This window comes from Peromyscus leucopus, chromosome 7, assembly GCF_004664715.2.
Source record: "Peromyscus leucopus breed LL Stock chromosome 7, UCI_PerLeu_2.1, whole genome shotgun sequence".
Lineage (NCBI taxonomy): Eukaryota > Metazoa > Chordata > Mammalia > Rodentia > Cricetidae > Peromyscus > Peromyscus leucopus.
The window spans coordinates 118618160-118644625 of record NC_051069.1 but is presented as its reverse complement, the minus strand read 5'-3'; the positions used below and the strand labels follow the sequence as shown (position 1 = coordinate 118644625).

General features: G+C 41.8%; 1 protein-coding gene across 3 annotated transcripts in view; it reads right to left on the bottom strand.

Annotated features, from left to right (window-relative positions):
* Positions 1-26466, bottom strand: part of Htt (huntingtin) — a 137729-nt gene that overhangs the window by 33420 nt on the left and 77843 nt on the right. For all 3 annotated transcript variants that reach the window (XM_028870825.2, XM_037208186.1, XM_028870827.2), the window contains exons 34-46: positions 23874-23929; positions 22894-23042; positions 19463-19599; positions 17811-17927; positions 16235-16357; positions 15727-15962; positions 14643-14785; positions 10020-10227; positions 4576-4717; positions 2506-2685; positions 2214-2390; positions 1889-1965; positions 296-434 (exon numbers count right to left, since the gene is read on the bottom strand). In XM_028870825.2, the coding sequence (XP_028726658.1) occupies positions 296-434; positions 1889-1965; positions 2214-2390; positions 2506-2685; positions 4576-4717; positions 10020-10227; positions 14643-14785; positions 15727-15962; positions 16235-16357; positions 17811-17927; positions 19463-19599; positions 22894-23042; positions 23874-23929 (1884 nt within the window). The remainder of the gene's footprint in view (positions 1-295; positions 435-1888; positions 1966-2213; positions 2391-2505; positions 2686-4575; positions 4718-10019; positions 10228-14642; positions 14786-15726; positions 15963-16234; positions 16358-17810; positions 17928-19462; positions 19600-22893; positions 23043-23873; positions 23930-26466) is intronic.

Sequence of the window (26466 nt, the reverse complement as noted above, 5' to 3'; positions counted from 1 at the left end):
TGCTGGACAGTATCTGCAGTCATAGGCCCTAGGCCACAACCAACTTCTCTTGACTTGCCAACTAGCCACCTGCCCCGACTCCACACTCCTCCACCAGAGTTACACATCATACTCCTTTTCTCATCAGGACCTCAAGGCCTCCATATTCCACTCGAATCCCCAGAGTTGCCAATGACCTGAGCTGAGGGTCAGGGGCCCTGTGTGTACTGACACCTACCTTTACCCTCATCCTAGACAGAGCCTGTCTTGTCTCCACATGGTCCCTGGCCATCACACTTAGATACAGGACACTTACTTTGTCTGGATTCACTGTTTCCAGAGATGTGTGCCCATCCCCATCCAGTGGGTGGGAAGTGACTGGGGGCAAGGGGCTAGGTGAATCCTGCACGGTAGAGAGTCGGAACCTGTCCAGCAGGGAATAGAGCCTTTGGTGTCTGAAACACAAATGAGACCACAGAGCAGTTTGCGCTTTAGTTTGAAACCTCAATTTTGCAAAGATGGGTCCTAGAAACATGTAACAGCAATGAACAGAAGTAGCTTCGTAAAACAAGATACATACAACTTGTTGTGAACTTTCCCTTCAACATTCTGATTCTTAGGCCCTAGTTACTTCAAATTACCATAATTTATATGTCGGTGGTATTTTCTAGATTTCATTTATGCTCAACATTCCATTAGGCAATGTACTATGTAACAGCTAACAAAGTTATTCTATTCTTTCTTTTCTTGACAGTATTAGAGATTGAACTTAGGGGCTTGTCCATGCTAGACAAGTGCTCTTCCACAGAGCTATATATCCCTAGCAATGTATTTGTAATATATGCAAAACAGATAAATTCTTCTAAGATCCAAGTGAACAAACTATTTAATTCTCCATAATGACACAATTTATTCCATTAGGAATGTCATTTCACAAAAGAGTCATTCCATTTGGTCCAAAGTATTATTGTTATAATCTTCTTCATCTTGGTGTATGTCTGTGTCTATAGTCAAACACAATGACAATTTGCTCTCTTACCATCTGAAAGCCAACACGATACTTCACATGTCAAATGACATCATGTGCCTCTGAAGACTGAAAAACCATCCAGACTATACTCTGTCCCATTAAGAAACACCACCATAAAAACCCTCTGAAGACTAAAATTGTGATAGAATCACCCTCTCTGAGGTGCATGTGTGTGTGTTCCCACCCCGATCTGCAGTGGAAGAGAACAGATAAAAGCTTTTCTTAATTTATCTTATATGCTCACACTACAGGTGGAAATGTTTCTAATAAAGGATTCTAAAGACTTTCAAACAATTAAGTAAATGAATACCTATAAAGAGATGGCACTTAACAAGACATAAATATAATGTGCACATGCCAAGAGCCAGGTAGTGCTCTCAGATTGAATCCTTCTAACCTAGCTATTAGGTTCTGTGTTTATTCTCATTCATCAAGAGTCCAGGAGCAGAGACAACAAACACACTTCTATCTCTTCAACAGTCATAGGGTTCAGGAGTTTGATGGCCACTTCTTCGTGTCCACTAGCATGAGATTCTTGTTTGACATTTAAAAAGCCTTTTCTCTCTCCCGCTCCCGCTCACGCTCTCACTCTCGCTCTCCCTTTCTCTCTTTGGTTTTTCAAGACAAGGTTTCTCTGTAGTTTTGGTGCTTGTCCTGGGTCTCACTCTGTAGAACAGGCTGGTCTTGAACTCACAGAGATCTGCCTGGCACTGCCTCCTGAGTGCTGGGATGAAGGTGTGTGCCACCACCGCCCAGCTAGAAAGCCTTTTCTATTGCAATACTGCTACAGTGAGCTAACCTACATAGAACACTAATTCCTTTGCCTGTCTATTTGTTCCTGTACATACCTAAGTCTTTATACCCTCACTGCAGCCTTACCTTTGTGCAAGCCCACTGTTCTGGAGGTGCTCCTGGATTCTGTTCAGTTCCTCCACTGGCAACTGGGCCATGCTGCTCTACACAGACAAGAACACATTAGGGATTTTGTGACATATGACCTCATACCCACTTTAAAAGGATAAACTGGCATGCACAGTGTATCTATCTGGTAAGAGCAGACTAGAAGCAGTTGGTTAAACACACAAATAACAAACATGGATACATGCTGCTATCAGTGAACAATCAAGACTAGGTCCATAGGTCCACAGACTAAATGTTTTGATTGACTTGCTAAGTTTTTATATAAATCACCATCTTTCAGTACCTGTAAATTTGCAGCCAAAAGCATTTCTACCCGGCGACATGCCAGAGTGTCGACCATGCGAGCCAGCGCACGGAAGGGAGTGCCCAGGAGCCTGTCCACATAGAGCGTGAGCACAGCACCAGACTGGCTGAGATGGATGCCTTCCAAGCACTGAAGTGTTTTCTTCAGAGTGGTTGGCTAATGTTGAGAAGGAACAAGAATTTATTTTTCTCAGACTGGTAATTGCTGCTGACAAAATTCCAGTACTCCATTTTTAAGGCAGAGAAAGCAAACTGGCAGGCTAAAGACTTACAGTTGAAAGATTTTCACAACGAGACTGAATTGCCTGGATGAAAAGGCCACTAGCCGCAGAATTACGATGAATGGCACTAATAAAGTCTTGTACTGGAGGCTCATGGGAAAGGCTGATCAGATCTTGAATGTGATTCACAATGAGCCACGTTAAGTGTTCTGAGTCATGGAGATTCTGACACTAGAAAAGATATAATAGAAGATTTACTTCAAGTACACAAGGAGGTTAAAAGACTAAGAAAAAACAAATTCCAAATATAAACTTTGCTTCAGTAAAGACAGTGAGTGTCTAAGTACAAGTAAAAGAGAGAGAGGAAGGAAACAGGGCCCTGAACCTGCGCTCTCATGTGGTAGAGACCACAGGAAGCCAAGCTTCAATGGCAATCAATGTCCAGCTCCCAGAGACACTAGCAAATGGCTCCACATCAGAATCAACAAGTCAACAGGTGGCTGCCCACGAGGGCAAGGTGGGCAGTCTGGCCTGGAGCTTGCATGCATGGGAACAAAGGAAGCCCCATGTTGCATTAACTGAGCTTGATAACAGGCTGCAGACCAGCCTAGCCTACTCTATCTCTAATGGTTAGTGGAGAAAATAGTCATAACTGCCACAGAGCTGACAAAATTCCTGAATCAAGAACTAGATCTCCCTAGTACATTGGGAGAAATTTCACTTGAAATTTAAAATAAATAAATAATACCCACAGTTAAAAAAACACATGTAGAATTTCCATCTTAATTCACAATCCTAGACAAAAGTCAAACTTGATCAATTGACATCTGGTTAATGATAATATTTTCCATTTGGAACTATTTAATAGTATTAACTTATGAAATTATTCTTATACTTTTGTGAAAAACACCATTATATCATATTATTTCTCAAAAGTGGAACAAAATATAAAAACCTTTTCAATATTGGGAATGTCAAGTAAAAAGTGAATATTAAGGTGTACATCATGGCACACACCTACAGTCCTAACACTCAGGAGGTTGAGGTGGGAGGATTATGAACATGTAGGCTATTCTGTAGAGTGCACTGGCTCAAAAACACACAGTGAACATTAGTAAAATGTCAATATCATAAGACTGCCTCTACTCACAGCTGGCTCAAGTATGTTTTTTCCTCTGGTTCAGATTTTTTTGTTTGTTTATGTTTGTTTTCTGAGACAAGATTTCTTTGTGTAACAGCTCTGGCTGTCCTGAACCAGCTTTGTAGACCAGGCTGGCCTTGAACTCAGAGATCCACCTGCCTCTGCCTCCTGAGTACTGGGATTAAAGGCATGTGCCACCACCTCCAGTCTGGTTCAGACTTTTAAAAACCATTCTGCTCTTTGATAGCAATGTATATGTGATACCAAGTTTGTTTTTTTTTAAAAAAAAAAAAAAAGCATCAAATCCAGATTAAAATGAAATTGTAATTTATTTTAAACCAATATGATTATATAAGACTTGCTTTCATAAATCAAACAGGTGATGCTAATTTTTAAGCTAAAAATTACACAAAAGTGATTCTTTTTAAAAAGTGGTGGTCAAAAGAAAATCTATTTTGAAATCCAACAATAAACATTTAACACCTTTCCTACAAAATAACTGGAAAAAAAAAGTTAGCCAAAACCTCACACCAGTCAGTGCATTTAGCTTTGTTAAAATCATGTAGTGTTTGCTGGGCATGGTGGTACACATCTTTAATCCAAGCACTCAGGAGACAGAAGGAGGGTTATGGTCTCTCTGAGTTTGAGACTAGCCAGGTCTCCACTGTGAGTTTCAAACCAGCCTGAACTATACCTTGAGACAAAAAACTGCCCAGCTTTATGCCAGACACTAAGTTCCTGGGAAGGTAATAAACTAGTGATGTCTGAATGAAAACCTTTGAAGATCAACTTAGAAATTTAAGAGAAGATGTGCCAGGCTATTCTAATTAAACCCCAGAGTAAATCAAACATTGGTACCTCTCCTCAGCTGAATGTACCTGTGGGGCAGTGAACAGTCTGGCTGCCCAGCAAGTGCACAAGCAGCCTCTATGTGGTCCTCTCCTCCCGTATCAACCCTCAGGGACATTTATCACACTTACGACATAATCACAGAAGAGAATAAGGGCTCCTCTTCGCACTATTTCTCTATTGCACATTCCAAGCTGAGCTGCTGCGCCAGAATCCTCCTCTTCACTAGACATCTGGGGGTTAAGTGACTTCGTGCAGGACAGACTGTGCCTTCTACAAGGAGCAAAAGATGCAATGAGGATGTGTCTGGGATAGCAGTAAGTTTACACACACAATACTGAACATGGCTATGCTTGATTATTCTTCTCAAACCCACAAGTTATTCCAAACACTGCTACATCAGACTGGTGTTGTGTTTAAGCACCTCAGACTTCTGTTCCTAGAAAACACTAAAGGACACAAGAGGGTTTAGTGGACAGATGATTACAGTGCTTGACTGACGAGCAAAATCCACTATAAAGCTCCAATTCCAATTAGCATGTCCATTCTAGAACACATATTGGCCATGTTTGATAATGGAGCAGTTGTCTTTAAACTCCACAGGTTCTACAAACACTGTCAGGCGTCAGAGAAGAGCCCCACTCCATACTTCCCTGCTCATTAGCAAACACATTACTGAGCAGGTCCCAGCAGTGGAATTACTGTCTAAAGTGCTTCTTCCCCACTAAAGCTGTTACTCGGTACTCCTTTCTTCGTGCGTCTTTTTTCTTTCTAAATAGATCCCTGGAGACTCTGGATTATAGCCAAATATTTAAAACGCGATGTCTGACACACTCCCACCCTACCCTTCTGGCTTTTGTTCAGTCTCGGTAGGGATAGAGGTCTTAAGAGGGCAAGCACATTTGAAATATGTTGACCAATCCTGTAACTCCTCAGGACTAAAAGACAACTGATAAAATATTCTATAGGATAAAGTTTTGTTAAAGCAGCCAAACATTTCTGCTCCTCAACTAGTGAATGGATGAGCACACTAGTGCATCTACAATAGGCAAGTGCAAGGAATAGATCACAGATTACTACTACCACAGGAATAAACTTTAAACACATGGTCCTGGTGAATAACCAGATACAGAGTTCATTTCCATAATTTTCTGCTCTGGGCACAGAGTATGCATGGATCAGTACTTATCATGGGCAGGAGGAGGGATGGCCAAAGGGCCAAGAGGGAAGTGCCTGGGATGATGGTACTGTTTGTATCTGACTACAGATGAACAGAAAGTATTTTACTAGGTATCTTATGTCAGTTAAGGACAGAACACCTGCCCTTTCTCAGTTGGAGCTTTGTAACTTACACTCACAGCTACAAGCAGAGCAAAAAACTTCTGAAGGGTAATAGGTGGAATTTGCAATTAAGAAATTAGGAGACACAGTTATAGTTTAAATATGAAATGGTCTCGATTGGAATATAACAGCAAACATACAAAGAGACAGATATTAATCAAATCATCACACAAATAATGCTCAACTATGGCTTTGCCACTTGCCACTGAAGAGCAGCAGAAGCTACCTAGGCGCAGATCTCAAGATCTAACCAAATGAAAAAAAGCCATAAGAGGCTCCTCTGAAGAACACTTTGATGAGAATCCAGAAGTGATGGCCTTCTCATTTTAATACATGGAATGGGTGTGTGTGTGTGTGTGTGTGTGTGTGTGTGTGTGTGTGTGTGTGTGTGTAGGGGGGGTAATAAACTGTAATTTCAGAGCTGGAGAGATGCCTTAGTAGTTAAGAGCATTTGCTGCTCTTCCAGAAGACCTGGATTCAATTCCAAGCACCACATGGCAGCTCACAACTGCCTGTAACTCCAGTCCCTAAGGATCTGACACCCTCACACAGACATACATGCAGAGAAAACACCAACACACATAAAATAAAAATAAATAAATAAATAAATAAATAAAAGAAAACTATAATTTCAACTTTGAAAGACTACCAATAACTACACTACAATAAAACCAATTTTGGGGGACAAATCCCACACTCACCAACTCAAGAAATGCCTCTTCAGTACACTCAAATCTGTAGCCCTTTTGGATAACTGGGACCATTATTTCTATCATTAGAGACCCCCTCTCGAGCTGGCAAGATGGCTCCGCAAGTAAAAGCACTCATTGTACAAGCCTGACAACCTGAGTTTGATTCTTGTATTCCACAATGGATGGAGAGGGCTGGCTCCTCAGAGTTGTCCTCTGACCTCCACATGTGGGCTAATGCAGGCACACACACACACACACACACACACACACACACACACACACACACACACACACTCATGTGCACAGGCACACACACACCACAAATAAAAATGAAGAGAAAATGTCTATGACTCCAATTCTTATAACTCTAAGTCCCCCTATAGTAAGCCTATATAGTAAACCTCCTCCTAAGAGCTGTCTCCAATTGCTGTCTCCTCCATCATCCTTTCCTCTTAGTTTTTATTGAAAATGTCAAACCAACAGAAAAGTTTAAAGAACAATTTAACATACAGCCCTATGCCTTTTGCCTACATTCAACTATTAATATTTGTCACCTTTGAGTTCATGTACACATTTTGCACATGCAACTCAGTACATGCTACATATTCAACATGAACACACACTACACACTCACATGAAACTCTATTACACAGTCTGAATCCTTGCACATGCAAGCTTCTTTGGCTGCACATGGAAGAGTGATTCTAGAGTACATTTCACTACAAACACTACAGCAGTTATCTTCTGAACATGCTTATAGCTACAAATCCACCACTCACACCAAGCTCATCCTTACATTTCCAACTACCCAATAATGATTATTCTAGCAATCTTATATTCAGATCCAGAATACAATCAAAGATTCTAAAGTAAATTCACCCGTCCTATTAGTTTTCTTTTAGTTAACGTAACACTTTTATCTTTTTTTTTTTTTTAATTTTTTTTTTTTTTTGGTTTTTCGAGACAGGGTTTCTCTATGTAGCTTTGAGCCTTTCCTGGAACTCACTTGGTAGCCCAGGCTGGCCTCGAACTCACAGAGATCCGCCTGGCTCTGCCTCCCAAGTGCTGGGATTAAAGGCGTGTGCCACTACTGCCCGGCCTGGACACTTTTATCTTTTAAGACAAACGTTTCAGTGTGTCCAGTGAGCATCTTGGTAGAAGATGGCCTCTACCATCAGCTAAAGGTGATCTCCTCTTATACAAACAATAGCATGGCTTTTAATCCTCAACACTATCGCACACTAATGGGGCGAGCAGATATTGCTAAGAACTATGGTTTAGAGCAGGTTGGAGTCATCCTTACTTCCTCCTGCCTTCTCTGCTCACCCATAATTAACTTAGGCTCCACACCCTGTATCTTACCCAGCACAACACATTCTTAGGAGTCCATTAGACTCTCCTGAGAACTTACTGCACACAAGTTCTCAGGGCTCCAATTCTTTTTGACTTTTAAGTCTTTAAACAAATTATATATGTGCACTGCAGTGTGCCTATGGATGCCAGAAGGTCTTAGGGATTGAACTCAAGTCATTAGGCTTAGCAGCAAGTACCTTTAGTCAGAGCTGGCAGTTTTGTTTTGTTTTTAAGACAAGTTTTTACTGTGTGGCCCTGGTCCAGAACTTGCTATGTAGACCAGATTGGTCTTGAATTCAGAGGTTTACCTGCCTCTGCCTCCTGAGGTTTGAGATTATAGACATAACTCTACAACATACAGCTCTGAGCTTCAATTTGTAGCTACCACCCCCATCAAAGAAGCTTCTCTTTACAACAAATGGAGACAATCATAGAAAACCACAACTGGACACAATGCAGAGAGAGAGATCAATGGATTGTGGGAGAGCCTAGTCCCACTGGATATATCTACATTACAGCTCCTGCATCAGTGGCTCAGGGAACACTATGGAAGAGGAGGTAGAACGATTGTAAGAGCCAGAATACTGGAAAGTCTGATGTGAAGCAGTCTAAGAGAGAAATAGATGCATAAACAAGACCACAACAAAGGCAGTATCCATAGATATATTAATGTGAATTGGGGAAATTTCACAGGATCTCATCCCTAGACAAAGAACTAGAGGTAACTAATAACTGCTGGGAAAAGAATTAGCCTTTCCCAGGGGTAAGCTCCCTTATTGGTTGTCCAATACAGAGTAGTCAACCTTGAATCCATATATACACAAATAACAAAATTGGACACAACAGGCTGTGTTTATATATACTTGTGCATACACATACACAATACATACATACATACATACATACATACATACATACATACATATATTTATGTAACAAATATAATCTAAGAAAAAGAAACTATGAATGTAAGAATAGGAGTGAACAGAAGGGGCTTGAGGGAGGGTAGTTAGAAGCGGGGAAGTGATGTGATTCTATTTCAATTTAAAAACATTTTTTTTAAATAAAAAATAAACAGGAAAAATGCAAAAGAAGAAAGAAGAAAGGCAGGCCCACTGGTGGTGCTGAGACACCCCTGTGCTCAGAGCAGTCTATGGAGCAGCAGCACTGATAGCAGCAGGGGCTTGGAACATAGACACATTTCTAACCCCTAGCAAGCTTCCTGCACTGAAATGTTGTAAACAGCTTCAAGGCTGATTTACATGTGCATTTAAGAATCAGAGAGCTAGGCTTCCTGTCCTAGGCCTTACAATGCTCAGTTACTGTGTCAGGTCTAAGAGGTCCTCTGACCATTTCAAATGATGCTGAGGGTGCCGCCTCAAGTGATCCCACGTGGGGGCAGAAAGTAGCATTTCTATTTCCTTTGCAGACACCATTACAAGGAGCACATAGCAGATAGGCAATAATGGTCCCAACAGGGATATGTAAAAGGTGGGTCTGGATGAGAGCCCCTGGTCTCCTTTCACCAAGCTGAGGAGCAAACCTCACATATACTCTTCCTTAAGGGAGTTTTTCCTCCACCAAGGCTCAAAAGCTGTCCTGAAACTACACTGAGGACTGACTCATCAGGGCTCACAGCTTTTTACTTCCAAACATGTTCAGATATTTGAGTGAGTAAGTACCTGGACACTAAGATTTAAGCCTAAAAAACCTTTGCAAAAAAGAGGGCCACCCACAACCAGAAAACAGTCTATCTGAATAATAAAAATAAATTAATAAAATACTTCCAATCAGTTTCGAAATTTGCTAAATAATTTCTTCATTATCTAAGAATACCCAGAACACATTTAATCATAACAAAGTTAAGACATTGCAACATGTCTGGCTGTGGAACCAATGAAAGCCATAGGACGTAGCAGGAGGGATAGAGCCTGACAAGCAGAGCCCACACGATGGAACAGTGTCAAAGAGTTTGTCAAAGAAAAGCACAGTGAAAAAGCAGCTGCTTAGTTTGAATGCCTGTAGCCAGACCACATTTCCCTACAAAACAGTACCCAAGAAAGAAAGATTAATATGAAGCCAAAATTTTACAAAGCCTCATGAAGAATGAAAAACAAAAATGCCCTCATAGCAGCCAAGCCTCAGGCCAAACATGGCTGGTGCCTGGGCCTGGGAAGCTGTGTACCTACTTGGGTGTCTGCTGCACCTCTGCCCACCATCGGTGGTCAGTGTGGTTGATGAGCAGTAGGATCTGACACCAGAGCAGTACCAGGGCTGGGTGTGTGGGCACCATGGATCGCACCCGTGCATTCAGGCTCTCTAGAGTATAGAAGCTGCCTTCACAGCCATCACTGGTGAAGAGTCTAGTGGCAGCTGCTGTGATTCTCCGGAACATTCCTAGAACCCAACAAAAATAAGTAAAACAGATTATGGAGAATGCTTCTACTGTTCATCATGATCCAGTACCAGGTAGCTAGTCATAGTACTTTTCCACACTTATGTGTTTACAGCACTTGGCACTTTGAGAATTGTGACTTTTGTGTGTGTGTGCATGTGCTCATGTGTATGTGTGGGTGCACATGTATGCCTGCATACATATGTGTTGAAGTCAGAGGTTGATTGATGTAGGGTCAATATTGCTTCTCCACTTACTTTTTGAGACAAAGTCTCTTACTGAACCTCAGCTCAGCTCAGCCAGTCTGACTAGACAGACTGGCTGCCAGTGCGCCCTACAGATCTTGATATCTACAGCTGTCTGCTTGGATTACAGAAGCCTGGCCTGGCTTTTACACAGGTGCTGAGAACCCAAGCTCAGGTCCTCAGACTCTGCACAGCAAGCACATCACAGATAAGCCTTTTCCCCAGATCCAAACTCTTAACTTTTCTAACCAGAGACAGACACTACACTTATTAATAAGTCAGATCACTTTATGCCCCTCTGCTGATTGGCATTGCCTCATTCTCTAGGAGCCGGGAAACAGCTGTTGCAGAAGCCTGAGCACAGCTGGCCAGAGAGAACCAGCCAACATAGGGGCAAAGGGTTCAGGCCACAGTTGGGATAACACAGAACTGAGCCACAGCCAGCAGACAAAATGGATCCTACAACTCTTTGGCTGGCTGAGAATCAAGGGACAGAAACACAAGAGGCTGCAAGAGCAAACAGACAACTGTCAAGAGAGCTAAACATATCTTCATAAAAGTATAGCTGATTTATCTCAACCCTGTCTTTTTTCTTTGGAGGGGGGTTTCGAGACAAGGTTTCTCTGTGTAGCTTTGCACCTTTCCTGGACTCACTTGGTAGCCAGGCTGGCCTCGAACTCACAGAGATCCGCCTGCCTCTGCCTCCTGAGTGCTGGGATTAAAGGCGTGCGCCACCACCGCCCGGCCTCAACCCTATCTTGAGACTAACCAAATACCCAAACACAGTAGTTCTGCCACCTAGTGTCACAGAAACAAGAGAAAACAAACATTTATATACAACTTAACGGTATTAAGGCAAAGCCTGTATGTCTAACCAGAAGGGTATACACATGCTGTATCAAAAGGTAAGCCACTGACCACATGAAGCCACTTAAGTTAACTAAAATTAAACAAAACCACATGCAAAGGACCTCCGGTGTGTCACCTGCACTTTAGTTACCCAGTCACACAGGCAGACATGATGCACAACAATTTCACTGCGAGTTTTGCTGGACAACACTGACACATGACACACAGTAAAAATATTCCCTTAAGTGTTTTTTCTTCCTTGAGGTTTTTGTAGAAAGGAAGAAGTGGAAGCCACAGCAACTGGCGGTTAAGTACCCAAACCACATGGTAGCCCACTGGGTGAGCAGGACCCAGCAGAGACATCTGCCATCCAAAGAAGGCAAGAGAAAGCTCTTCAGGTATCAGATCAAACCAATCCATTGACTGGACTGGAAATATTAAATGACCAACATACTGAAAACAATCTACTACTCATAGACAGGCACACTTTCTTGACTTTAAATTTGCTACAGTGGTCAATGAAGCATAAATCAAAAGATCTTTAAGGGCCAGAGCAGTGGCTCAGTGGGTAAAAACCCTTACCACCCAGTCTGGTGACTGATTTCCATCCCCAGAACTCATGTAAAATGTGAGATGAGGTGGTGTGGGGTCTAATTCCTACAGCAAGATGGGAGACAGAGACTGGGGGACTGGTGAAGAGCTCTTGTTGGCAGTGGAAGGCAGAAACAAGAGCCTGCCTCAAAACAAGGTGGAACGAGAGAGGACAGACTCCTGAGAAGTTGCCCTCTAACCTCCATATGCACACCCTGGCACGCACATGACCTTTCTCTGCCTGCCTCTGTCACTTTCTCCTATACACGCAAAACAAATAAGTAAATAAATCTTCAGATAACAAGCAACACCTTTAAAAAGAAAAAAAATCAGCATTAGGAAGTAAAACAATTTGAAACTAGCATCCACTATCAAAATTAAATTCTGGCACATTATTGTGCCAAGGATGCCAGCAAATAAGGGAGGCAGTTCATGTAATGCCTCTTTCTCCATGGCTCACCTGGGCAGCCTGTTTTCCTCACTACCCTGTTTTCAACTCCATTTCTCTTGTCTGTTCTTTGTACTCCAAAGGCTGGTTCTGCTGCACACTTCAAGTTTACCAGGCACTCTCAGAAATTGTTTATCAATACACTGCTCATACATCTTCCTAGGTCAGTGGTTGTGTGCCATCCTCCCCACTGGCTGTGAAGCTCCACAAAGGCATAAAGCACATCTGCTTGTGTGATCCCAGGACACCAGAGCCCAGTATAGACAGGTCAGAATATAAGTCCTGTTGAATGAAGGCTAAGGAGAGTAACTACCTTTTACTCTAAGGTATGTACATAAAATGCACATACTTAAATGCATATAGAAGGGGCTGGAGAGAGATGGCTCAGAGGTTAAGAGCACTGGATGCTTTTCCGGAGGTTCTGAGTTCAATTCCCAGCAACCACACAGTGGCTCACAACCATCTATAGTGGGATCTGATGCCCTCTTCTGCCATAAAGTCATACATGCAGATAAAGCACTCATACATAAAATAAATAAATCTTTAAAAAAAATGCACACAGAAATTCAAAGATAGAAAACACCTTCTAACTGAAGACACACCCTGCTTCCACTTCCTGTCACTTCTGGCTTGGGTTCTAGAAGTTCCACAGTCCCAACTGATAAGCTGTTTTCACTGGAAGCAAACTATTAAGTTCCTCACCTGTTTCTCTTCCTTTCACAAAGCAACCCACACCCTCAAGGGAAGGCCGCCCAAGCTGGTCAAAGCAGCCAGAAGCTCATGACTGCCTACAGGAATTATGGAAGGTCAATTAGCATACTTTGGAGGCTCAGACCTCCATGGCAAGAGGCCAATATTCTGCCACATGAAATGAGTCCATCAGAGAGCAAAGCCAAGATAGAAAACACAGCTGAGACATGGAAATATGCTATAGGGCAACAGGATGAAATCTGCTCCCACCCCCAATTAAACAAACAAGTGTTATTCTTATTCTTATTCTTATTATTATTATTATTATTATTATTATTATTAGTGTTTAGGCCTGCCTCAAACTCTCTATGTAACTGAGGATGACTTAAACTTCTAATTCTCCTGCTTCCTGGTTGCTGGGATTACAGCCAAGTACTGAGACTACAGGTGTGTATCAACATGCTTAAGTTAAGGAGGGATCAAAACCAGGGTTTTGTATGTGCTTGGTTTTTGTATGTAGCTCCAATGGACCTACATTCCCAACATGAGTCTTTAGGTTTTGCCTGATTTTTACATTTATTTGTTACTGGTGAGGGAGTGCACATGTGCCATAGCATGTATGTGGAGGTCAAAGAATAACTTGAAGTCATTGATTCTCTCCTACTATGTGGGTGTTGTCAGGGTTGATTGTAAACACCTGCATGTACTAAGTCATCTTAATGGCCTCCAATTATTTTTTATTGTGGTAAAATACATATAACATAAAATTTACCACCTTGATAATTTTTAAATATACCACTTTGGTATTAAATGCATTTATGTTATGCAACATCACCATCATCATCCATTTATAATTCTTTTCACCTAGTAAAACAGAAACTCTAAAGTCATTAAATCCCTCCCGTTAGCAACTACCATTCTGGTCTCTGAGTATCTCATACACATAAAACACAGTGTCTGTCTTTTTGTGTCTGTCTTATTTTGTTTAGTGCAATGTCTTCAAGGGTCATCTATGTTGGCTTTTTGATTTTACTTTATGTAAGAGTGTTTTGTCTGCATGTATGTGTGTGCACCCTGTGCACACCTGGTGCTGGTGAGGTCTAGAAGAGGGCATCAGATCTCCTGGAACTGGAGTTACAGATGATTGTGAGCCTCTACGATATACTGGGAAGCAAAGGTGGGCCCTCTGCAAGAATACAAAATACTCTTCACTGCTAAGAGATCGCAATTATCCCATGTTGTTTCTTATGGCATAATTGTTTCACTTTTTCAGACTGAAAAATATTCCATGCACAAACGCATTTGTCTCTATAACTATGTACATGCCATATTTGGCTTATCGACCGGCCCACCAATAGATGCCAGAGTTGCTTCTACATCCTAGCTACATAATGAATGCTACCTTCCAAGCACTCTGCTCCCATTCTTTCAGATATCTGCCCATCAATGGAATCGCTGGACCGTAAGTATCAGGTTCGCTCCTGTCATCATGTTCTCACATGGCACAAGGAGTATGGAGCACAGCTACAGGGAAGATGGCACTGCTGGAGACAGGGACCATGAAACACTGCGAAGTCTAATCGGACTCACTCACCAGATTTGAAGATGTGGATCAAACACATGAGCAGTGTGCCTAGCTCTTGGCAGTAGAATGTGTGCTGCTGTTCACTCATTTCCACTTTGAGCTGTTTTGTAACAATGTCTTCTAAAAGAATACCAACCAGCTGTAAAAGAAACCTGCCGAAAAGGGAGTATATAGCAGCATATTAGGTCACTTCAGTGAGCATATGCCAAGCACAAGTGTGAAATAAAGACCATCAGCTCATGGAAAGTAAGAAAAGCAAAAAAAAAAAAAAAAAAAAAAAAAAACACCAAACAAAAACCCCCACAAAGACAGTGCATTAAGAAAGTGAAAATTAAATGCTTCAGACCATCACTGTGGCCTGAGTCTCTGCTTCCCTCTCTATTACCTTCCTCAAATATAATCACACCACCTTCAAAGAGCCATCAAAACAAAATGACAAGTGGTTATTTTTTTTAAAGCTTTCATCAGCTGTAAAAGTGTTACATAAATACAAGCTGGTAATTCACCACAGGAATTTAGTGTAACATCAGTTTTACCCACTCCTTCACCTTAACGGAGGGAAGACAATGGGCTGCCATTGAACCTGCAAACAAAAAGGCAGTGTGTGGGTTTAGAGACACCACAGGATCTCCCTCTGAAGATATGGGAGGCCTTAAAGAGTGCGTTTGCAGCACTGCTCTAACGTAGCGAATGCTCCAGGAGTGGACAGGTACTTCTCCATGAAAAGTGTGAAGCGAGGCCATTGGGGAGGGAGGTGGGAACAAAAGGCTGGAAAGATGGATTGGGGTTCAAGAGAACCTGCTGCTCTGGCAGAGGACTCAGGTTCAGTTCCTAGAACCTATGTGACAGCTTCCAACTGTCCAAAACTCCAGTTCCAGGGTATCCAATGCCCTCTTCCAGCCTCCATGCACACTCAGTATACTTACTTACACATAGGCAAAACACTCATATACATTTAATGAGAAATAAACCTAAAAAAACAAAAAGAAGACCCAAAGCAAGACCAGCAGATATTGTTGGCTGCTGCTGCTAAAACACCGTGAGATTAGTTAAAAGACTCAGGTCAGTTTACAGGTTCAGAAAGAAAGCATACCTTGAGAATGTTTCTTCTGGCAAATTCTTTGTTTGTTTCCCTTCACTGCGTTCTCCTAGTGTTGAATTACTGTCTCCATCCCTTAACCTGCTAATTACTGGACAGGAGATTAAATATGGAGAGAAGGAGAGTTCCTGAATACGAGAAAGAACAATATCTTCAGTTGACTGGGAAATGAGAACCCTCAAAATGGCTAGGATTCCAGATATCCACAGCTGCACAGTGCTTACAGATGCCTAAAAAAAGAAAAGAAAAAGAAAATACATATGCTAAAGCTAAGGAAAGATGATTAAATTTCCCCTTGTTGCCAATTCCACGGAAGAAAATCACCCCAATTTACTTCTTCACCACAAAGTCCCTACAGCACTGGTTCAAGGTGTGGTCCTATTGGAAGCAGGATCAGGCTCAGTTGGAGAACTGGAAAAATGTCAATTCTTAAGTTCCAGATGCGGCAGATCTGGGCTGAAACCTGCTCTCCAATGCATTAGCAATGTCTGGTGAGACTCACCATTGTGCTTGGAGTGATGAACAGACTCCGCAAAAGCATGTCCACAGGACGCAGGGAGGAAGGAGCCAAAATCTCAAACAAGGTATTTAACACTCCAAGGGCTTCATGAGAATCAATGTGCATCTGTGGAATTAAGCACCACAGACATGTCTATGCAACCCGATGGAAATGCCAGCTTCACACACATCATTCCTGCACCTCAAGGACACACCATCACCATCCCTATCATGTCCTCTCAGTTACAAGTTAAAAGCATGACTTTCAGCAGTAACCCTATTTTTAGGGCAGTCTGTCAGCTGCACTCTACTTTCAGCAATAACCCCAGTAAAGCTTCAGGACACTGTCTCCATTCCAGCCCTCCCACCCTTCCTTTTTGAGTAGCTTCTTGTATCCACCTGGAATGCTACAATCTCAGCAACTCTGTATTGCTCTCTGCTCTACCTGAAGCACTCTCTTGAAGGGACCTGTCAGAATCGCCCTGTTCCTTCCTTCACGTTTACTCAGATGCCACCTCCTATGCAAGCCTTTCTTTTCTTGTCAGTGACTAAACAATGAATGCATCCTCCTACCCTGACACTAACCCCGCTTTGCCACAGATAACTACTATCTTCTGATATTTTACACGCTTCAATAATGTATTCCTTTGTTATCTGCGTTGCGTTATTATTATTCTGTCTCAATGAAAGCGTCACTCTAAGGTGGAAGAGCACTGCTTTTCAAGACATTTTGTTCAGTGAAGTATTTTCTATCAGTCCCTAATTTTCTATCAGCCTAGCATATGAAGACAGTAACTACTATAAACCCACAAGCATTTATGAAATAAAGGAGAACCATGGCCATTTTGCGCTTTCTACAGAACCAATTTCAAAAGCAGTGCCTTGCCATATGACAGGGGGTTTCATTCAAAGCATGGCCAGAGCTTCATCTGGCAGCAGCTCAGCCTTTCTGATAGGACTGTCTATACTCTATCTTCTATTGTAATGGTGCTATGTGAAAGCCACACAGATGTCTGTGCTTTGAGGCCCACATGGTCCAGGAGCCAGTGCTGATTGTTTCCACAAGATGCAGAACAGCCAGACCACTGCATTTTCTGAATTAACTAGTAATGTTGCCTGATTACAGAATTTCTGAGTAAGTGATGAATAACTACTAGGTTACTTTGTAAGCGATAAGAAAAACAAACAAATGAAAAATCATAAAGAAAGCTAAAGATCAAATGAAATACCTGACTGACTAGAACAAAGGAGTCAAAATAATACAGTAAGAAAGGAATCAGTTTTTAAGTCAGAACGGGGCCAATCAACTGCAGGCTCCACACCCTTAAGCTCTGTGAGGATGGAAAAACCTCAATAACCTCTCTGACCCTTAGTTCCCCGACTTAAAAAGTGAGAAGGTAACTTCAACCTCAAAGGGTAATGGGAATAAGAGAAGCCACCTGCCCCATGACCAGCAATAAGGATAGTTTTCAAAGCAAGAACCTGTCAGGATATAATGATCACAAGCAATCTTCATAAGCATCTCAGTCCATTCTGAACAAGTCACACTACAGGATGGCAACCAGGGCATGGAGACAAACCTGCTGCTTGGCTAACATGGGCAGGATGATGTCTGCAACCTGCCGAGACAGCCGTTTCCACTTGTCCTCATTCTCCTTGTGGCACTGTTGCAAGACAAGGATGAACATCTCCAGTACCTGCAAGAATGTTTGAGTAGGGTCAGAGTACTTCCTGGCCCAGGACCCTCTACCTTCCCATGTCCCACACTGGTCCCAGCTCAGCCGGGCAACTCTAGGGTTCAAAGAGATATAATCCCCAGTGAAGACCGAGAAAGTCACATGATCGTTACCCTGTGACATGTGAATGTGAAGCAGACAAAAAAATACCCACAAGAAGAGATGCAGTAAGCTCCAAGGGAATAGGTGAGCCATGCTGTGCTCAGAAAGACTCACGATCGGTATTATTTCTACGGCATTATAACATTTCATGAACAAAGAAGGGATCAAGTGAAAATCAAACTTACCTTAATCCCTATGTACTTTAAATTCACCTCAGTGCTCTTTGCAAAGGCAATCTATTTCGACTGGCCCTCATAAGAGTCCTACACAAAGCTGAGCATGAGTTTATTGGTGGTCATTCTGGTCATTCTAACAGATGTATCTGTGACCTGGAAAAGGTTTGTAACAGAGGCACCTGGCCCGCTGCCCATTTTGTAGATAAAGTCTTACTGGAACACAGCCAGCCATGCCATCTGTATACACACTGCCTGGATCCACTTTCATGCTACAATAGGCCAGGAAGCCAACAAAGCTTGCAATGCTGTCTAGTTTGTGGGTTACAGAAAAGAGTCTGCTAAACCGAGTTATAAAATGTGACTGCTATAAAAGATGTGTACCACCTCAGGGCAACATAAAGCCTAACCCAACTACTGCGTCCCCAAAGCTGCTTGTCTTCAAGGTCCAGAAGCAGTGCTTATGCTATACAAGAACCTCATCTCCCCTTTATTTCATGGGCATTCAAGGATCTCCATGAGGTATGCTGAGACCCTGCTGAACATGCACAACTGGTATACTCTTCCCCAAGGCACTACCAGCCCTGCCATGCTTGCCAAGGTCATCTGTTTACTCTCAAACACTTTATGCTTCTTGTATTTTTTTACTGTAGTCATGTGACTTAACTAAGCATTAAATATTTAATTAAATATTACAAAGATTGATCAAAACATAAATGTAACAAAGAAAGTGCTGTTTCTATGAGGAAGGCTTGTGGTTTATGAAGATTCAGAGACAGGCAGCTGAAAGGCACTAACAAAATAAGAGAGGGACAGGCAAAAGTACAAGTTTAAAAGGGACAAAAATTAAGAAAACTAGATTTTCATACATGGGCTGACTCAAAGCATTTAGAATCCATGTTCCAGCTTAAGGGAAACAAAACCAGAAATTAGCACAAATGAAAAGAATGTGACTGATTCAAGATAGAAGTAAATACCCATTTACTTTATTTCAGATTTAAAATTTCTAGTATTTTTAAGAAGTCAATGGTTTAGATCAACACTGTCAATTAATCGATGCTTGAACCTGTGCCAGCTCTAAACCTAGTGCACTTTCTCCTTTCACTGCTGTTTCTTTAGGTCCCAGAGAACCCACTGCTCCTGTTCACCACACACAGGACCTCATGGCTACGGCATGCCTATCCATGCTGATAATGTGCCTATCACTGTACCTTCCCCTACCTGATGGTACTGGATGAGTCTTAAGAGCATCGACACCACCACCTCCTTCTGGGTTTCAAGCTCCTTCCCCGCATCAGCTTTATTTGTTCCTCTTAACACAAAGAGGTCATGGACAATGGGCTGCAGAGCAGGTATGGCTGTTGGCACAAGAGTGAGCAAATAAGGCCACATAGAGAAATGACACGTGGGAGACAACTATCAAGACTGTCAAAGCACTTCTAAGAACTAAAGGAACCCTTAGCTGGGACTTGGCTTACAGAAAGGGCTGATTAGGACTGGTAAAGTGTATTTGAAATCACCACCATGCCACCATAAGAGGCCAAAGTTCTTCCTCTCAACAATGACTGACAGCTTGTGAAGGCTTCTAATAACCACAAAAACCATAGGTTTTATATCAAATGCAGTGTCATTCCTGACAAAAAGTGACTGAAATCAAAGTCAATTTGAAAATAAGAGAACGTTCCAAATAATGAAAATAGTAACCTCCCTACTCTATGCATAATCTACCTGATTTACTTAAAAAGATGATAAATATCATGGCTACTGAATACATTTATTAAGTCACAATATTAGATTATTTATTATACTGTTTAAGTTAAAAACTGACTCATTAGATCAAGATTTTCTTCAGGTCTTATTTATCTTGGCCCAAAATAGGAGTCAAACTAAATTAATTGTTTTAACTGTATCACATAGGAAAAAAATGATAAAAGAAATGGCTTTAATTGGCACACAGCACACTGATACCTGCTGACACACATATATTATATATACTGAATTTTGGTAACACAAACACCCTGACCCTCAGTGACATATGCACAAGTACTTAGCGATATGAATACAAATATACACATAGATGTGCAAACATACACTCTGATCCTCACATGTGTACACACATACCCACACTCTGGTGGTCTATGGTAAAAATACATACATATCCTGACCCTCGGTGCTACCCAACATCCTCGCTTTTACTTGCTTGCTAAATTTCCTCCAGAAATTTCCTCCAGATAACCAAGCATCCTAGCATGAAGTAACATGGCTGCCTGACACTAATTCTCAGTCCAATGACTGAGTCCAGGAAACCTTAGGTCCATGTAATTTTTTTAAATGTATTTTTATTTTATGTGTATAGGTGTTTTACTTGGATGTATGTCTGTGTACCACATGTATTCAGTGCCCTCAGAAGCCAGAAGAAAGTTTCTTATCTCCTGAAACTGGAGTTAGAGAAGGTTGTGAGCCACTATGTAGGTACTCGGAATTGATCCCAAAAGCAGACAGTGCTCTTAACCACTGAGCCATCTCTCTAGCCCCTAATTTTTTACTTTAGTATTTTTTCTATGTATATAGGTGTTTTGCCTACATGTATGCCTATTTACCACAAACACACACACACACACACACACACACACACACACACACACACACACAGTGTCCTTAGAAGCCAAAAAAAGGTGTCTGATCCCCTGGAACTGGACATTGTAAGCCACCATGTGGGTGCTTGGAACTGAACCCAAGACCTTTGAAAGAGAAGCCAGTGCTCTTAACCTCTAAGTCATCTTTCCTGCTTCAGATCTGTGTATCTGACATTTGCATTTTCAACTAAATCATTCACCAATTGCGAAGCATTTCATAATCTATGCTCTGATGGAGCATGAACAGAGAGGCAAAGCTGATAGTTATGAAGACTGAAGAGGGCCTATTAATGCCTCTGCTATGCTCCTCTGTAGAGGTAATAGGAAGAGCTTCTTCTCTATGGCAGTGCCATTCTCCCTTGCAGGATCTGCAAAGATCTTAGGATCCATCCATACCAAAGGTCAAAAGCTTCTAGACCAGCAGTTCTCAACCCCTTTGGGAGGGGGGTTGAATGACCCTTTCACAGGGGTTGCCTATCAGATATCCTGCATATCAGATAATTACATTATGATTCATAACAGTAGCAAAATTACCGTTATGAAGTAGTAACTAAAACAGATTTATGATTGGGGTCACCACAATATGAGGGCTGCAGCATTAGGAAAGTTGAAAACCACTACTCTAAACTCTTGGCAAAGGAGTAGGGTGAATTCAACAGGGAAAGGCTGGAAGACTGGAATTAAAAGGTCAAAGAAACAAGACACATTCTTTTTGGTCACTGCTGCTAATGTACAAGTCAGGGACCAGCTGAACAGCCCAGGCTGGCTGCAACTCATGATCCTCCTGCAACTCATGAGTGCCATTAACAGAGGCATGCACCATCACGTACCGATACGAAACATTCTTAAAATACACACCACATCTTCTTTTATAGCTAAAGAGAGAAAGCTGAGTGGCTAACCATTAGCTATGGTTCTTATTTTAGCATCAACAAAATAATCAGGTAGCCATGGTATCAACCTGAGGAAGTGCAGGGGTTAAGTGCAAAGAGAACTTTAGTTTCCCCACAGTTCTAATTCCTTAGCCTTTTACTTACATGTAGCATGCTTACAAAATATAGATGGATATAGAGTTCAAAGTGTGGTTTATTAAACATTGAATAACCTCTCTTCTAAAATATAAGGTAGGCAAACAGAAAACCCCATGGAAATGTCCAATTACAACACTAAAACCATTGGAAAAGGAATCAGAATTTATAGCTGGGTTTGGTGGCATACACTTTAATCCCAGCACTTAGGAGGTAGAGGCAGGCAGATCTCTGTGAGTTCAAGGCTAGCCTGTTCTACAGAGTGAGTTCCAGGACAGCCAGGGCTGTTACATAGAGAAACAGTCTCAAATAATCAAAAACCAAAACTGCCCCCCCCCCCCCAAAAAAAAGACAGAAATCAGAATCTGAGCTGAGAATGCAGGTCAATTGTAGAACACTTTGAGCAGCATGCACAAAGCCCTAGGTTCAATCCCTACATCTTACAACAGGGAATGGTTAATCATGCCTGCAATCCTAGCACTCAGGAGGGAGAAGAGTATTAGGAGTTCTAGGTCATTCTTGGTTTCACAGTGAGTTCAAGTCGGCATGAGAATATGAGAACTTGTATCCAAAAAAAGCCAAAATTTGATTTATGACAAGCTGGATTTAAAATTTTTATGAGTCTAGGGGTGTGATCAGAGTAAAGTACTTTGCATGTGAGGCCTATGCCTTCACTCTGAAAAAGAACAAAGCAAATACAAATAACAATATTAAATTTTGCTTCATAAACAGAGACATTTATCAGAATCTATCTAAATTTTAATCATGTCGCTATTTTTTATATATTTCACTATTTTTTATCTCCCCCAAGTAGTTTATAAATTCTGTGAGTAAGCACTGTGCTTTTCTCCTTCTCGAACATCTCTAACTGTGTGCATGCACGAGCCCACACGTGTACACATCCAGCACATGCAATGTAGAGCTGTCGTTCAGTTCAAAGAGGGTGGAGGTGAGACTGAGGACAACAAGAAAACATGTATCCCATTACCATGTGTAACAGCCTTCCTTCCACTGGCCATGATGCCATCACACAGCTGGATGATTTTAGGAATTCCAATGATCTGTTTTGAATGGTAGCGCTCATAAGACAGTAATACCAGGAAGAAAAATATATTTGGAATAATTGCCTCTGATTCCCTAGAAACAAAAACACCCATTTAGACATTTCTTTTTAAAAACTAAGATAAGTCATCTGTATTACATCATAATGTAAGTCAAGATTCAACCTCAGGGGAAAGTACTACGGTAGAGCAGGCTCTGCAAGCTCGTTTAACCCCAACCACACCACTGGGCTTCCTGCCTCTGCCCACAGGACAGTCTGATGGTTAGGATCAGTGAGGCTGCAGCAGCAGGAAAGAGGCACCTTAAGTACCAGATGCCAGCAGGGAAGATCATCCTAGCGCTTCATTTTCCTCTTTTGAAGTTCAGACTACAGAGTCAGGGTGTCATAATCAGAACAAGACCTAGGTCTCTAGTTCCCGGGGACTCTTACAACACTCTCCAATGCTGTGCTTTACAAACTACTTATTAAGAACTGTAATTTTCCAAAATTACAAATCCGTTGTATGTACTGCTAGATGAGTAAAGCTTTAATGTCTAGCAAGGAAAACTGCAGTGAATATAACTGAAGTTCACCATCACTCCCTTTACTACATATACTATGACCTAAAATTGCTTCTTCTAACATTAGGGCACAGGGTTCCACTAGGTAAGATGTCACTCCGTGACCTGTCACCATCATCATACACTCCGAACGTGAAATGAAAACACACTACTGATCTAAGTACAACTGTTTCTAAGCCAGTCTTGAGAAAGGTTTTCAGCAAGTGTTCAGAGGCGTAAAAGTGGAAAGCATGTAAATCAGACTTCCACTGGACACCAGCAGCACTTGAAGCACTTGTCACTCTAAGGAGCTAGGATTACATGTGTTACATAACAAGGAAAACCGAAGTAACTAAACATTAGTACCTGAACTGGCCCACTTCAATGTACTCAAACTGCTTCAGGACAAAGCCGATGAACACCTACATCAGGGAAAAAAAGCTGCCATCAGTCACAGGCTTACAATGTAAAAGCCAGGTATCTTTTCTTCTACTGATCTGTGAACTATTCACAAGCACACACACAGCACATTAGCTTGTTTATAATAATGTTCTCAAAGCTACTCTGAAGTCAGTTAACTGCAGAGTACCTCCAGATATGCCTTCAGGAACTGACAGACAGGTTGGTACAGGCCTGTCATCCCAGCACAAGACAAGGGGAACTAAGGCCAGCAGATGGAAGTTTTAGGTCAGCCTGGGCTACATGGTAGGACTCTGTCTGTCTCACAAAACAAAGTGACTAAATACAGAGATGAGTCCTCACTGGGAAAATAAGTAATAAATTCCAGGTACCACCAGCTATTACTCATAATCACATCTGGAAGACTCTGTGTCCAGAGAGTAGTGAGTCCACAGCATGAGTCCTGCAGCACAGAATGACTAGATGCTGTCTGTGACATACACTAAAGGAGCCAGGAGGAAAGGCCAACCCTAAGAACAGAGACAGCACCCAGGCTGAAAAGTCTATTTCACTCTCACTTTCTGTGAGATTTCATCTCCCTGGCAGAAGCTCCCACAGATGAACTTATACCCATTGCTTTGCAGATCTGGGACATGTACAGACGTTCAGCAGATGCTTGGGGAATCAGTATCTGAACTGAGTTTGTGCCTCAGTTTTCTGCATTTATCCCTCTACAAGATCCACTGATGAAAGTCACTGGAACAAACAAGGAGGCCAGAGTGCTCATGGTAAAAAAATAAGTAAAATAAAATAAACCCAGTGGTTGGTGAAAAAGCTTTGCTGGTGTGAGGCTCAGAGGCCCAGAGTGAAGGGTACACATACAGACATGGGCACAGCACACAAGAATCTGGAAGTCCTGAGCATTTTCAATGTTAAATAACAGGCAGTAATTTTAGGAAGAAAAAACTTACCTTTCTGTTTTAGAGGAAACACTGGATAGAATCGAATGACTCCAGAGATGACTACCTGGTAAGAGAGCCCAGTCTCCCTGGCATACCTACAGGTGGGTTAACTTTTCTGTCGATGATGGATGACCCAAACAGAGACCACAATTTTTACCTTTGCTGAGTAGAAGTAGGGAAGTGAGAAGAGGGGTAGACTTATAGGTATTACAGGTATTCTATCCAAGATGCATCCATCAGTGTTCTGGAGGCTGCAATCCATCCTCCAGGTACAACCCCAAGCCTGTTTCCTCTACAGTCCATGACCCACAACTGTAGTCCAGGTTGTCTGGGTATGGAAATGAAGGTTCATCATTCAAACACACTATGATGGTTTGAATAGGAAATTTCCTTCATAGGTTCAGGTTTAAATGGTCCCCTGCTGATAGTGTTTGGGAGGCAAAAATCTTGCTGAACAAAGTATTTGTCACTGGGTGCAGGCTTTGAAAGTTTATTGCTTCACCCTACTTCTGGTTCATTCTCTTTGCTTCCTGAATGTGGATGAAGATGTGAGCTTTCAACTTCCTGCTCCAGATGTCTGTGGCCATGCCTCCCTGCTGGTTTTACTTTGGGCCAGTATTTCCTCACTGTGCCCCTCCATGCCATCCAGCTGTGATGGACTTTTTTTATTTTGGACTTTATGTGTTAATGTCTTGCCTACAGAAGCCAGAAGGAGGAGTCAGATTTCCTAGAACTGGAGTTACCCAGGGTTGTGAGCTGCCATGTGGGTATTAGGAAATCAAATCTGGATCTTCTAGAAGAGCATCAAGTGCCCTTAACTGCTAAGCCATCTCTCCAGTCCCCATAATGGACTCTAATTCCTCTGGAACCATAAAGCAACATAAGTTTCCTTCTATATGTTTCTTTTGGTACTGTATTTTATATTAAAACAGTTAAAAGTAACTAATTCAGAACTTCCCACAAGAGTGAGGTCTTGTTAAAAAAAAACTCACTGTTGCTTTTTGGAGCAATGTGAAAAGACTTTGGAACTTTGGAATAGGAAAGTAGTTACATACTGTAAACAGAGCTTAATGGGCAGTTCTAGTAGAAGCCTAGGAGACAGTGTCAAGAATAACGCAGAGTGCTAAGAATAATGCCTGGCTCTTGAGGTTTCAACAAGATCTCTATTACCAAATGGACTAGAGGCCATTCCTGTGATATTTTAGCAAAGAAACTGGTTGCTTTTTGCTCATGTCCTAAGAAGTTGCTTGAGGCTAAACAAAAAGTAATGGACTAAGTTCTTTGATGGCGGAAATTTCATTGAATCTATGGACTGGTTATTACTGATAACTCTTATGCAGGTCTACAGTGAAAAAGAACAACTGGGGCAGAAAGAAATAAAAATGTACAGTTTGGAGAGAAAAAGCACTAGCCAACTTAACATTGCTCCCCACCCAAGATGTGTGCGGAAAGAGAGGCTGTAATTGCTAGAGGGAATTAGGGAAAGGCTTCCTGATCTGCATTATAACAATGGGAAGGTGCCCTAAGGGAAAACACCCCACCCAGCTAAGTTTCTAACTTATGAGAGGAGGAAGCCTAAGGGGTTGTTTGCTCCTAGA